The sequence below is a fragment of the Ictidomys tridecemlineatus genome, chromosome 3 (assembly GCF_052094955.1).
Source record: "Ictidomys tridecemlineatus isolate mIctTri1 chromosome 3, mIctTri1.hap1, whole genome shotgun sequence".
Taxonomy (NCBI): domain Eukaryota; kingdom Metazoa; phylum Chordata; class Mammalia; order Rodentia; family Sciuridae; genus Ictidomys; species Ictidomys tridecemlineatus.
This window is the reverse complement of record NC_135479.1, coordinates 98,768,567-98,783,490: the sequence shown is the minus strand read 5'-3', so window position 1 is coordinate 98,783,490 and position 14,924 is coordinate 98,768,567. Positions and strand designations below refer to the sequence as shown.

The following is a 14,924-nucleotide window of genomic DNA, read 5'->3' as shown; positions in this document are numbered from 1 at the left end:
GTATAGTAGACGTCTCAGCTCTAGCCCTGTGGGCCTTCTGCCCAGGTTGGGCATTAACTTGCAGCCACTCCTGAGCCTCTCTGGCTATGGTCCTCTGCAGAAGTGTCTCTACCCACTCAGTGGTCAATAAACTGAACGTGGTTTCTCAAACCACTAATCTCACAAAAAGTAACTAATGAAATCAGAAATAAGCAATGGTAAAATGACAGGTTGAAGACTAGTATTTTGGAGAAAGACTAAGTGCTAGTATTCCTTCAAAAAACATGTAAGAGTTGCCTTTATAAAATAACCATGCTATCATTAAATTATTTGGATGTAATAAAAAAATTATATTAATACGAAATAATAGAATAAACCAACAAGGTTTATTTCAAGAATCTACAAAAAGAGCATACTTGAAAAATTTCAAAATGTCACGCAATTTTAAATCAGGCCTCCAATGGGGGAAAAAAAAGTGTAGAAAGGGCCCAGTATCCCAAGAACACAACAAAAGTATCATTTTATAACTTTCTAATTCACATCATGTATACTAAACTGAGAGCCACATGGTTAGTCAGAGTCAACACTGTATCTTCCACCAGTCTACTCTGCAGTAATGTTTTATAATTAGTTGGCTTATCTGCTCTGACACTCTGACTCATAGTTAGATGAAAGAAAGAAAGAAAGAAAGAAAGAAAGAAGGAAAGAAGGAAGGAAGGAAGGAAGGAAGGAAGGAAGGAAGGAAGGAAGGAAGGAAGGAAGGAAGGAAGGAAAGAAAGAAAGGAGGAAAGGAGGAAAGGAGGAAAGGAGAAAGGAAAGGAGAAAGGAAAGGAGAAAGGAAAGGAGAAAGGAAAGGAGAAAGGAAAGGAGAAAGGAAAGGAGAAAGGAAAGGAGAAAGGAAAGGAAAAAGGAAAGGAAAAAGGAAAGGAAAAAGGAAAGGAAAAAGGAAAGGAAAAAGGAAAGGAAAAAGGAAAGGAAAAAGGAAAGGAAAAAGGAAAGGAAAAAGGAAAGGAAAAAGGAAAGGAAAAAGGAAAGGAAAAAGGAAAGGAAAGGAAAGGAAAGGAAAGGAAAGGAAAGGAAAGGAAAGGAAAGAAAAAAAAGAAAGAAAGAAAACAAAAAAGCTCAACTTACCAGTTCCATCAGGTGTTTTATGGACAGTAACACTGCCTCATTTGATGGTGGATCCATTAACCTACTCAGAAAATAAGCAATTCCACCTAGTCTTAAAATCTGGGGAAAGAAAATATGATTAAACATTTGTCACACATCAACACAATTATTCAGTCCTCCTACCTATATGGATCTCTCAAACAAAACACTAATCTTACAATTTTCAAACTAGTTATTTTACCAAAATGAATTATTATGTGTGATTTTACTAAAACATGTTTAAAAACCTATATACTGCTTTCTACCAACAACTTTGTTAGTGAGAAAAGTAGCAGCCCGTTAAAATCTCAACACGTTAACTATTATCTTCAAAATAAGGCTAGTTATATCAAAATATGTAAAATAAGATGCTAAAAGAGATGAGTAACATATAACAAGGAAAAGATATCTATCATAAGAGCAGCTAACATTTATTGAGCACTCACTGTATCAGAAATTCTGAGAATTTTATATGAAGAGAGATAATCTGCCCAGTAATAGAAGGAGCTTTCAGAGGGCAAGGGGGATCCAGAGAGGCAACCATGCTCCACAGCAATACTTGATTTAAAACTCGTTAGTACACAACTCAAGGAAATTTGGTGAAACAAGCAAAAACAAGTATACAGTAATAATTCCTTCCTGAAGATTAATATATTAACATCTTCTAAACAAGATGTTGAAAATAAAAACACTACTCTCCACTTTGTTTCTTAACTATGCCACCTAATTTACCTTTATCTGCAAACAAAGTTCTTCCAAAGGTGTTCTCAGAATCTCTGGTAGTTGATAATCATCCAGAAGACTTGCTCTCAGGCCATTATACAGGTGATAGCAATGCCCAGGTTGAACTCTTAAAAAAAAAAAAAAAAAAAAAAGATATCAATGACTTTTAGTACTCCAAATAAAAGGAGGAAGGAAAAGAAGCCAGAATAATATCTACTTCTCATAAAGCATGTAATTGTAATTACTATTTCAATTCTATGAATCCTATTTCATTCTTCTCCTCTGGAATAAAATCCTAAATCCTCTATCCCAATGTCCTGAATTGTTTGTCCTATCTTTCACTTTTTAACTTTAGTCTGTCTTTTAAATTAATATGTAGTAACTATACATATTTCTGGAATTAAGTGTGTTGATATTGAGCAAACCAAATAACTGGCATTTCCATCTCACTTTCATTAATGCAAGTGTGAAGCTTCTCAGAGCCTCTCTTCCAGCTCTTCAGAAACTATGTAATGATACTGTGAATCGTAGTCACCTTACAGTGAACTAGAACTCGTAACTTCTAATTGTATTTAAGTATCTGCAAGAAAAAAATTAAGGCTCCCTTCCCTCTTTCAATAATTTGGTTCTCTATTTCTGATGGATTCCAGACTACCATGCTTAGTAACAGCAATCTATTTAAGCCAAGGCCAAGAGGGTACAACCTCAACTATGCCTTGAAAGTTTGTTTTTAACACACACTAGTATTACGTTAACCTCTGTGTGTATGTGTGTGTGTGTGTTTAAAGATTTTAAGTACATTTTATTCAGTGACTTCTCAGAGGGACACTGGAATTTTTTGTTTTATGTTTGTAACTAGTGACATAAAATATACTATTTTTTGGAAAACGATGAGGACAAATGTGAAGAGATGACAGTAACGCATACATTTTCAAACGGAATAAATATTTCTATAGGCTGTTTCTGCTATAAGAATAAAAATAAAATCTAAAAATCTTAGTTATTTTTGCCAAGTCTTTCTAGACCCACCATTATATAACATGTTTGAGAAAGACCCTGCTAGAAACTAAGAGTACATCCATTGAGAACGATACAGGATGGCGTTTTCCGACCTCCAAAGTAGCCACCTATCGAAATTGGGCTTTGCTAAAGGAATAATTTTGGTTCAACAACATCAACTGCATAATCTTTTAATTGACTGACTGGAAATCAAATTCTACTGAGAAAATCCATGAAGATTATAATAGGTGAGTCAAAACTTTACAGATATAGTACAAATTTAAAACAAAATTCCAGTAATCTCACTGGGATGATAAAATGGTCAACAAGGTTTCTTTTACCTCTCCTTTTCTTATATAGTCCATATATAAAGATTAATGGATATCTTTTCTTCCTGTAAGAAGTAAAAGAAAAATTCTCTTCTGCAACTCCAGAATGATTCTATCACTCATGAATGAGTGTAAAACTATTGTAGAATACACATTTCTAAGTCCAATTATTTCTCAAGGCAAATAATTTTCCCACCATTGAGTGAGAAATTTTTACTTTGTATACTACTACCACATTAATGCAGAAAAGGTACTTTCCTTGTTTTTCTCCTAGTAACTTATGTTTTTCTCCTGGTAACATTCTAGGAGCCTAGAATGTGGAGCCAGAGTGCCCAGAAATAAAATCCTGGCTCTGTTACTGAAAAAGCTGTGCGACTTTGGACACATTACTTCTATCTTTATTTCCTTGCTCTTACAAATGGAGACAATAGCCTATTACATGCCACTGTGGTGAGGATTAAGCAAAGTCAATACATATGACCTAACACTCAAACAGTATTAGATGTTATTATGATTAATATGCACTTTTTAAAAGGGAATGGAAACAAGATTATAAAAAATACTAATTTTAGTTAAACAGACTGAAGAATTGGAGGTAAAATACTCATAAAGTAGAAAACATAGCAGATACTCTTCCAAATCCAAATAAACTATAAATAAAAACAATTTCTCACTTAAAAATAATGCCATAGTAAGTTCAAAATAATATGAAAGGTGACTCTCCCAATAAATATTTTAAATCACAACACATTTTGCTACACAAAAACTATATATTCTAAAGGCTTTGAATGAAGTCCCATCTTACCTTCCAGCTCGACCTTTCCTCTGTTTGGCATTAGCTTTACTAACCCACTCAGCAGACATTGTGCTGATGTTGTTCTGAGTGTCAAAGTGTGTCTCTTTAATTTTTCCTCCATCTATCACATAAACTACGTCATCTATGGTAATGCTGTTTGGAAAATAAAACAAATTATCAGACATCAAATGCTCTATTAATCTATAAAAGACCTACAATTTTTTCTTTTTTTGTATCAAGTATTGAACAGGGGTGTATAACTACTGAACCACATCTCCAGCTGCTTAAGGCCTTGCTAAGTGGCTGAGACTGGCTTTGAACTTAAAATCCTCCTGCCTCAGACTCCTGAGAGCTTGGATTACAAGCATGTGCCACTTTGCCCTACCAAATAGGGTTACTAGATCAAGTTGTACTTTGCAGCTCAGGATTTCCACCAATCTTCTCAAACTTACCAACACCACAAGATCAAGCCCCTAACAGTGGGCAGCATGAGTGGCAATTCCTACTGGCCCACAACCACACTTCATAGCTTTTCTGGCCTTTTCATACCAAGCTCTATGGACACCAAGTGCCATGACTTGGTATCAGTTTCTATAGGTAAAATGTTCCAGCAACCAAACTGTATATTAGTACCTCCAATAGAACATAAGAAATTTTAAAGCCTGTATATAATAACACCTAATACCAAATAGTAACATTACCCAAGAGGCAAAAAGACCTAAATTTATCTCAGCTCCCATGCTTTGTTATAAAAGGTCTGAAAAGGATATCACTTAAAAGGCTATTTTAATGAGAGAGCTAAAAAATGACAGGTATTATAAATAAAACAAAATAAAGCTATGCTTACCACTATGACTAAGTTAAACAGAAAATATTTTTAAGTAATTACAAAAATCTGGTAGAGAAAACAAGACTAGGTTTATTAATAATTCATGTCATCAATAGTGATATTTAAACTCTCTTTACCTAGTCTCAGCAATGTTGGTAGCAATTACTATCTTCCGAACACCAGGAGGAGTTCTTTTAAATACCTGTAAAAATAAATACATCAAAATCCCAAAAGTAGACTACTTTATATTACACTATTACTTTAGCTACTGTTCACTGTTAACAGTGTGTTGGTTAGATGACATGTATCCATAGACATATTTATAAAGTATCCTTCATTTTCAATACTACAAAATTCTTCTCTTAGTAAATCAGTTCCCACAGATGTAATTTTATCAAAAACAGCATTGCAAACACTAAAAAAGCATTGCAAATAAAATGTGCTTTACATGTATATAAAAATATCTTGAACATAAAAGAGGATTTATTTAAGTGAGACGGGACAGAGTTCCTGAAGGGTGAGAGGGAGACAACAGGAGTTTCCCTATAACACATCTTTTAACAAAAGCTTGAGGGTGTGAAGCAGAGGAAGAGAAGTACAGTTTAAGGGTTAGAACTATAAGATAAGCAATAGGTAAGAACATGGAACCAGGAGACAGATGCCTAACTCATCAGACTGGATGTCAGCTGGCTATAACACTGTGTATCAGTTTGAGAGTAGATTGGAATAAAAACTCCTCTTCAAAACTGACTCATAAAAATAATACTGTCCTTGACAATGCTACTAACGGATCAGACAGACAGGTGTCAAGCAGTACTGGCTGTACTGCATATACTTTTATAATAATCAATAGAGCAAATGTCATTTCTTATCACATATTCTCCAGCAAAGAAATACATTCTTTACTAAATTCAGAGGTCAAAGAGGTATAGCCACACTGGTACTCTTCCATCCAGTCTTTGATATCAGGAGTTAATGCTTCCCACCTTTCTTCCCTCACCCATATACCTGTATCTAATTCAGCTAGCTGAATCTTAATCAGAGCTAAGGTACCCACAAATAGAGTATTTAAAGAGTCTTAATATTTTCCTACAAAAAGAAGAGTGGAAAAAGTAGAGGGAAACAAGATAGATTTTTCTGATCAATTTCTTTCTCCTATGGCCCGAAACACTGTAATCCAGAAAATTGTCTTTCCTCTGAGTATGAGGAGTTCATTCTAATTAGGGAAACCTTTGTATCTGACAGAGCTAAGATTCATCATATGTCACTGACAACAAAGGAACTCCCATGCCTGCTAATATATTGTGTTAAATGAATATCTCAAACATCAAGCTGTATTATGTCACAGAGAACTGTTTTCTAGGTTGTTTTTTTTAGTGACATTCACATATCTTTTTCTTTTATTCAGGAAACCCAACAAGTTAGGTAATCCAATTCTTTAAACTTTTGCCTAATGTTGACAGAACTAATGTGATTTGTGGATTACCTTCTGTTATTCAACTTTTTGTGCAAACATCCCCTGAAAACTTATTTGCAAAGGTTCTCAAGGAAGTATTTATTATAATGGATTACTATTTGAAAATGTTCCTTAAAACAAAACAAAACAAAACAAAGAAAGAACACAACAAGCAGTTAAACCTTGTATAGTTGGAAAGACAAAGAAAAACTAAATTTAACAACATACCTGTGTCTGGTTTACTGTAGGCATCAGTGAATGCAAAGGTATAATAATAAACTTATCTGAAAATTAAAAAAGTAAATTGAACTTTTTGATAAAGAGATAAAAACTCATCAAACATATGAAATAATGAATTCAGATACTGAATCACATAATATTTAATTTACGTTTCTACATAATAATCAGAACAACTTAATTTTCTAGACTTTTTGCTTTCTGAGTACTTTAGCAAAATCTAGTTGACATTTTATTTTGTTAATTTACTTTGTGACAATGAGCATTTCCCCCAAATTCTTAAAGAATGCTCAAAAGCTGGAGTGATCCTTTCAAATTTCACCAATAAATGTTATTAACTCGATCTCCATCATTATTCAAACTTGTACTAGGTGAAAAAAAAAATTAAAAACCCCAATACCAACATTTTAACTCACTTAAGAGCTCAATTTTGTTAGGTAAATTTAGAAAAAGAGGTAAAATATTCTCTTCATAATGCTAGATAAAGAGCTTCACTACATACCCAGAAGCTTCACTTGTGATTCAGACCCCAATTTGTTATTAAAAAAAAAAAAAAAAACAATATAATAACAATGTAGATTTATATCATCAAGTTTCTTAAGCTACAGAAATAATACTTCTTTAAGTTAAAGGGAAAAAAATACATGTTTCAACTATTGCTGTTAAATTACTATAAAATATATTAACATAATACCTGATTTAAACATCACTTGGGACATCAATAGATCATGTAATGTGCTGATGTTGTCCCAGCCTGGTAGAAAGACCAGTATTGCACCATCCTATGTAGAGGAGAAATAACTATTACAAAGGATGACATCAACAAAACATGCTACACCATAAAATTCTGTACATACTTAAAAATTATCCTAGCTCTGGATAATTTTATTAATATCTAAAAGCATTCAAGATCTTATTGATTGACCATCTGTGGTACTGGGGATTAAACCCAGGATGCATACCACTGAGCTACATCGCCAGCCCTTTTACATTTTTATTTTAACACAGTCTCTAAATGGCCCTGGTTGGCCTCCTGCCTACCCTCCCAAACTGCAGGTGTACATTACCATGTTCAGCTACAAAATCACTTTTAGAAATATGATTTATAATCCAAAGACTTAATTTGTTTAGTCTTTTCTTTAGATAGGTCAAATTCCCAAATTCTTTGATATTTTGAGATTATTTCTAGTGTCAAAACAATTTCAACAAATCTAGTCTTTTTATTGGGAAAAAATTTTGCTAACTACATCTGGGACTTTTTTTTTCTATTAATCATTGCTTTATAATTTATAATACAGAAAAATGGAATTCATTCAGTCATCTTCATGTATGCACATAATTTGATTAAACTCATTCTCTAGTACCTTTCCTTTCCTTCATCCCTTCCCTGATCCATTTGCTTCTACAAATGTATTTTTTGAAAGCATTTAGAAAATTATTCTTTTCACGGTTTTAATGGTAATAAAACTAAAATGGTGCCACTTGAAGAAAAAAATAAACAAAACTAACCTCTTCTTCCAAAACAATGTACCGAATAAGGGCAGCAATCAAATTCAGATCAACTTTATCATCATCCATCATTTCTATAACATCTACAGTACTTGCAGAATACCTATAAAAGTTAAAAAGAGTGTCATGAAGTACTTGATAGTTTCCTGTGGTTTAATGTACTATAAAAATTAACTTAATCTATAAACAAAAAAAATTCATCAACAGAAACATGCTGAAACAATAAAAAGCATTTAAAAGTTAAACTGGCACTGCTTAGCTGGAATGAAATTCACAAAACTTTCAAGCATGCAAAAATAAAAAGACCACTTGACATTTTGTTCCGCGATTCAGCCACAGTGGTCTCACCTTCAAATAACATAAACTCACCTTCTTCGCAGTTGCCTGATGTAATCTGGCCATCGTTCTTTATAGATTGCTTCTTTTTCTTCTTTTTCTTGTCTATTTACATGTCCTTGCATGAAACCCCTCTTAAATTGGGATCTCTGTTCTTTCTGTTCTGGAACGTATCTGAAATAAAAAGAATCTTCAACATTTTCACATTTTTTAAAGTCTCGGGTTCTAACTAACATCTGAATATCTGAAGCTTTTTATGATGAGGTTTTATAAAAGGGTCCTAAAGAACATTTTTACTATAATTTCCAGAAAAAATATAAAAATATCAATTTTGGGGAGGTGTTCATTAAATAAAACTTGACAAGTCAGATAATAATTATTCTTCTCTACTGGAGTATATAAACCTCTAGACAAACCTTTAGCAGTCAAAATAAAAAATACTAAAGTAACTTTTACCTTCAATTTTAAGTTTGCTCTAAAACAAAAGTTAACTTTAAGGTGAGTTGAAAATAACAAATAGATTCATATTTTAAAAACAGAAGCTTTCCAAACCTAATTGCATATAAGGATCCCCTGGGGAGCTCATAAAATACAAATTACCAAACCCAATACCTTTTGATTCACATTTAGGTCTGTTAGTCTAAGAAGTTTAATTAGTGACCCTGAAAAAATCAGATAGTACGTCAAGAGACCTATAGACCCATACTAGACAACTATTTAATTCTGCTCAGTTATAATTACAGCAAATAGCAGATCCAGAATCTGCATTCAAGTATACTGTGTGCCAATCTAGTGCTACAATGACTCTAACATGCTGTAGTGACTGATAAAAACAGAGGGCACATTTGTAAGAATCCTTCCTTCCACTGAGTTCTGAGAAGCATGCCAGATGGAGAGAGAGAAAGAAAAACAAACCTACACTTCAACCCCCAAACCTCTCAGAATTTACCTAAAGAAGGCATCTAAGATGGAATGAGGGGGGTGGAGCACAAGCTCTGGAGTTACACAAAAGAGTGATGTTGTGGCTCTGCCTCTGACTATCTGTGTGGCCTTACACAAGGTTATAAATCTTCTGGTGCTTTATCTTATTTGAGTGATTGATACTTTTATAGTAGCAATTGGCATAATAATAATAAAAGTGATAAAGTACAGTGCCTGATATATAAACACCAAAAAAAGTATTAAGCCCCTTCACTATTCAAACCTGTAACCTAGAGTCCCCTAAATCTTCAATAACTACAGAGGCACTGACATTACTGATCCCCCAATGTTGCCTTCGTACTATCAAGCTATTCCTATTATTCCCTTAGAAATGAATTGCTACATGTGCCATGGTGGGAAGTAAGGCACACTGTACAAAGTGGAATTGAGGAACAAGTACCTAGAATATTTATGCACACTAAGAAAAAAAGCAAAGAATGGAAGAACAATTGGCATAATAATAATAATAAAAGTGATAAAATGCCATCTCTCTCATTTTGAGCAAGTTCCTCCCTCTCTGAAATATCGATTTCCCTCCTTTCTATTCTGCTTTCATCATTTCCTTCACTGTCTATGCTTGATATATGAACTCATTTCCAAAACACATTTTACTTTCCCCAGACTTTATATAACAGTTCAGAGCTGTCGAGATATACAAAGGTATACCAAGTCTTCCCTTGCTTTATGCTTAAAATCTGGCGTTATGCAACACACAGAGTAAAACTTAAATAACTGTTAAATAAATGTCTAGTCAAAATCTAGTTGTCTTTTCTCCATGTAAAATAACTGGTGGACCTTTGCTGTTATCTTCCCACTCTCACCTTCTGGTTTTCTCATGAATGGTGAGCTGAATCATAAATCTATCATTTATTTATTCTGATATTCATTATAGGCCAGGCACTATGCTACTATTAACTAAGATGACAAAATCTTTGATATTGAAAAGCATGAACTCTAGAGCAAAAGGCAAATTCAGAGATAGACTACATGGCAATAACATAAGTATTAACAATAGATTCAAATGCTACAGGAAATGAAGATGAAATTTTCCTTAGTCAATAGTTTACAGATGAAAGGATGAAATAGCAAAGGGAAGGCTAAATGGAGAAAATAACATGTAGCAAAGTACAAAGGCATAAAGAAAAGGCAGGACCTGGCACATTAGGGAAGGGTGCATTGAGCACTGATAGGGGACGTCTGACAGAGAAAATGAGGCTGAAGAAGAGGATGCAGCCAAACAGCAAAGGGCTCTGGGATGGAATTTGGGGACTGAGCTTTCTCAATCTTTTTCTTTTGAAGGAATACAAATATAATTGTGTACAGGTTGCTGGGAAAAGTTGGTAGCAGCTAAAAGCCAGTGTCCAGAGTGTTGAGGGCAAGTCAGATGAGCTTTTCTGTTAAAGGCCATGTTAAACCAATAAAGGCTCAGTTTTCAAAGATAAAATTATAAGCAGAAAGGAATCTCTTGTGCAGCAAGAGAAAGCTTACATGATCATATTTATTTTCAGTTGGAACAGTAAAGTCCATAATACCAAAGAAAAGAACTATTATATTAGCACAGGACAGATTAAGAACCTCCAGTAATAATGAGAAGGGATATTCAAAAGAAAGACTCATGGTTTGGGTGTGTTGGAGAATAAGTACAAAACCATCTGGAGTAAACTGATTACTCAGCATATAAAGTATCGGCACATTTCAGTGTATATAAATGCTTGATAAGTATTTGTTCTTTTAATTTAATGTATAGAAAACTGACCAGGAGATAGTATTGTTAATTGTTTTAGGATTAATGTTTTTGTTGTTATTTTTACTGGTGGGAGCTAGGTGGGGATCAAATATACGACAATAACTTGGACTTGAAAAATATGATGTCCAAGGTGTCTGTGGTGCTGCAATACTATTGAATAGAAAAAATTTCAGCATTCAGGAAGAGCTTTTCAGTCCTAAAGCTGTAGTGATACAAGCTGTGGAAATAGTCAATTACAATTATGTAAATAAACAAGACTGCAGAAAGAAAACACAAAGCACTGAAAAAGACTTGAGAATCCTGAGGGGATACAATAGTAAAGGGTGATAGGAAAACCAGAAGAGCGGCACAAACACTAAAGATAGAGGATCCCAAACTCTGCTGCCCAAGGACTTCTAAAACTCATTGATTCCACCAGGTGTGGTGGCACACACCTGTAATTCTAGCAACTTAGGAGGCTGAGGCAGGAGGATCGACAAGTTCAAGGCCAGGCTCAGCAGCATAGAAGGCCCTCAGCAACTTAGACACTGTCTCAAAATTTTTTTAAAAAGCATGGTGATGTTGCTCATTGGTAAGACCCTTTGGGTTCAATACCTAGTACAAGGAAAAAAAAAAAAAAAGAAAAAGATTATGGCTACCAACACAAACTTCGTAATGAAATGAAACAGGCATTTGAATTTTTAAAAAATTCCAGGTAATTTCAACATGTAGATAAGTCTGAAAATCCCTGAACCATGAAGAAGTAGAAGGAAGTGGTCAATTCTGAGTATCTAAAACTAACTGAAGTTTGGTATGAGAAAGGTTGCACTCTAGTAGCTATAAGTTTCTTCTATTCCTAATGTTTACTTACCTTATTTTTTCAATAATATCTTCCAAAAGATATTCTACAACCGGAAAAGTAAAACCAGGTATATGTATCATTGGACAGTTACCTATTAAGGCAGACAAAAATAAACATAAATTTGTACTTGAATGTATATAAATAAAAATAATCAACACACCATAAACTAAGACAATATTCTGAATTTTAAGAAAATGTTCCTATAATATAGCTCTACTCTACTTCCTACAAATCTCACTGTTCTACACGATAACATAAAATATAATGTAAGATATAAAAGAAAAGAGCTATTTTAAGCTGAATTCAGAAACTACTACAAGTCTACATTGTTATTATTAAACCAAGATAGTACCATAGAAGAATACATGTTTTACTAAAACCTAGATAAGAAGTCTTACTATTGGTGGCACCCAGAATTAGAGGGGAAAAGGAGTCAAAACAAGACCTACTTCAATTTTAAATTGTTACTATTTCAAAATCACTAATTAAAAAAAAAAATCACCATAGTACTGTTATTTAAATGCTTTTCATAGCAAGCAAAACAAGCAGCACACACTCTAAACAAACGCTAAAACAGCAGAGATTAAAATATCCAAGCCACCATTACTACTGCTCTATCTCTGGCCTGTATCAAATTGAGCCAAGGTCTTCAATATTAGTTGCAGATATCTATTAAAAAAAGACAAAAGGAAAAAAATACCTGCCTCAACTAATCTCATAATGCTTTAAGGATTAACTGGTATATATTTTAAGGAAGTTATTAAAAGCCAAAACAAGAGCATTAAATATTGTCACCTACACTGATTCTCTCCCTTTTCCCCTTCTTCCACCACAAGTATACGCAGAAAGGACAGTGAATTTAATTTTAAAAGAATGTACTTTATAGCCAGTTGAATCTAATTTTAGATTTTTGTCCTCCCATTAATTATGCAACCATGAATAAGCTATTTTAACTGTTCTGAGTCTGTCTTCTCACTTTTAAAAACGTGAGTAATAACACTACCTACCATACAAGGTATTATTCAGGTTACTGAAAACAAAGGGTCAAACACACTACCTGACACATTCAGTATTCCCTAACTGATCATTAGTGCTATTGGCCAACTGTCAACCTAGCCACAGAAGAATCACAAACAGATGTTTATAACCTACTATGTCTGTAGTTTGCTTCCATGATACCACCTAAACTGTCTGGTGGTAACATCAGTAACCTGCTGTCACTGATATCAGAAATGCCACCACCATTTAAAAACAGAATATTCCTCTAATCCAAGAAACTAAATGGAGGCAGGGTTGGGGGTGGGGGGAGTTAAGATATTATTAAAATGCAACAAATTACATGACATGTATTATGACTATACCAATTCTACATTTTTTAAAATTAAATTTAGTGGCTTTCTGGTACCTTTTCTAATAATCAAAGTTTACTCACCAAAATATTCTGAAAATTTCTCAGCATTCAGTGTTGCACTCATCAATATTACTTTTAGGTCAGATCGAAACTGGAGAAGATCTTTAATCACAGTCATTAAAACATCTGACTGTAGATTTCTTTCATGGATTTCATCAAGTACAATATGACTAACACTGGATAAATGCCTACAACAGAAGTGTGAAGTATTTTAACTCAGTATAAAACTTAAAAACACAATTTTTCTTTAACAACCAGCAATATTCAATTTAATAATTACATCTTTTGATAATATTAACAATTTCTCAGTTGAAACATACTCACGGGTCTGACTGGAGCCACTGAAGGATGATTCCTGTTGTACAGTATAAGATAGAACCCTGTTTCCTTGGCAACCGACTGTGGATGAAAGACATAGTTAATAGTTCTGGAGTTTCTTTTCTAATAATTTACTAAGTACCATACAAGTTTAATAAAAAATCTTCATATTTCATGTTTAGTTATAACAACACCTACTACAATGGGGACTAATGAGGAATATAATGCCATAATAATAGAGAGAATAACAGAGATTTATATGCCCTAAATTTCTGGTTCAGTGATTGAAAAGTCTAATCATTTAAATAAGTAAAAGGAATCTGAAGTTCCAGAAAAGAGCAAAGGTTCAGTGGGGAGACTGTGGGGTTAGAGTAAGGATATCAAAATCAATACATAAAGCTAGTCAAGGGAGGGGCCATGAGGTATCAAAAGAATAGGATACCAATTCCTTTGAGGAGAAGTGATGATATTCAACTAAAAAGTCATTTTTCTTATCACTGCATAATGTAAAAGCACATTTTAACATGGCAATTTTGGGGAAAAAAGATGAGTTAGCAGCAAATGGTTTTAAATGTTAATTCTAACAGTAATGACAAGAATAAAAATGGAAAAAAAAAAACCCCTTTCTTTTCAATCGCCAGTTTCAACGTTTTCACTTAATCTATCTGTACACAAGAAATAAACATTCTTTACCTCTGGAGACGAATTTGGTATCCAGTGCTGTTTCCATTGCCACAAGATTCTGCCCTTTCTGCAGCCACTCTCTCTGCAACCTTTAATTTAAATAAAACAGTTACAAAGAAAATACCATTTCCTTTAGGACAAATGTCCTAATATCCATGAAAAATCTCAGATTGTTGAAAAATAATTCTTTAGATTTTCAGATAAATTTTAAAAAGATATTAAAATCTGAGAGTTAAATTGTGCATTCCTTTCTTAAAAGCTGAAGACTACCTGATTCTTTTCATTTATTCTTATAAAGTCCTTTAAAGCCAAATGTTCTTTCATCATTACTTTCAAAATGCTTTTCTATGGAACCCTTTGATAAATTTCTATCTTACCTGACTTTTTTCTACAAGAGTTGGAAATCAAGGTAATTTATCTTTATCTTACACAATTCGTAGTTTTTGTTTGGTTTTTATCTTTATAAAAGAAAACTGTACTGTTTAATTCCTAGTTTTTATGTATAGTTGAAAGGCTGTCAAATGTAAACTCTGGACAAATGTTATTATAATCCAATACTGATATGTGTAATTAAAAGTATCAACAGTCACCTTGTGACAG

The 14,924-nt window shown here is 33.5% G+C and overlaps 1 protein-coding gene across 3 annotated transcripts in view; it reads right to left on the bottom strand.

Annotated features, from left to right (window-relative positions):
- Dhx36 (DEAH-box helicase 36) overlaps positions 1-14,924 on the bottom strand; it is a 40,082-nt gene that overhangs the window by 13,950 nt on the left and 11,208 nt on the right. For all 3 annotated transcript variants that reach the window (XM_078043531.1, XM_005325691.5, XM_078043532.1), the window contains exons 6-17: positions 14,334-14,413; positions 13,647-13,721; positions 13,344-13,510; positions 11,921-12,002; positions 8,376-8,516; positions 8,007-8,109; positions 7,192-7,279; positions 6,489-6,544; positions 4,942-5,006; positions 3,985-4,128; positions 1,861-1,978; positions 1,111-1,209 (exon numbers count right to left, since the gene is read on the bottom strand). In XM_078043531.1, the coding sequence (XP_077899657.1) occupies positions 1,111-1,209; positions 1,861-1,978; positions 3,985-4,128; positions 4,942-5,006; positions 6,489-6,544; positions 7,192-7,279; positions 8,007-8,109; positions 8,376-8,516; positions 11,921-12,002; positions 13,344-13,510; positions 13,647-13,721; positions 14,334-14,413 (1,218 nt within the window). The remainder of the gene's footprint in view (positions 1-1,110; positions 1,210-1,860; positions 1,979-3,984; positions 4,129-4,941; positions 5,007-6,488; positions 6,545-7,191; positions 7,280-8,006; positions 8,110-8,375; positions 8,517-11,920; positions 12,003-13,343; positions 13,511-13,646; positions 13,722-14,333; positions 14,414-14,924) is intronic.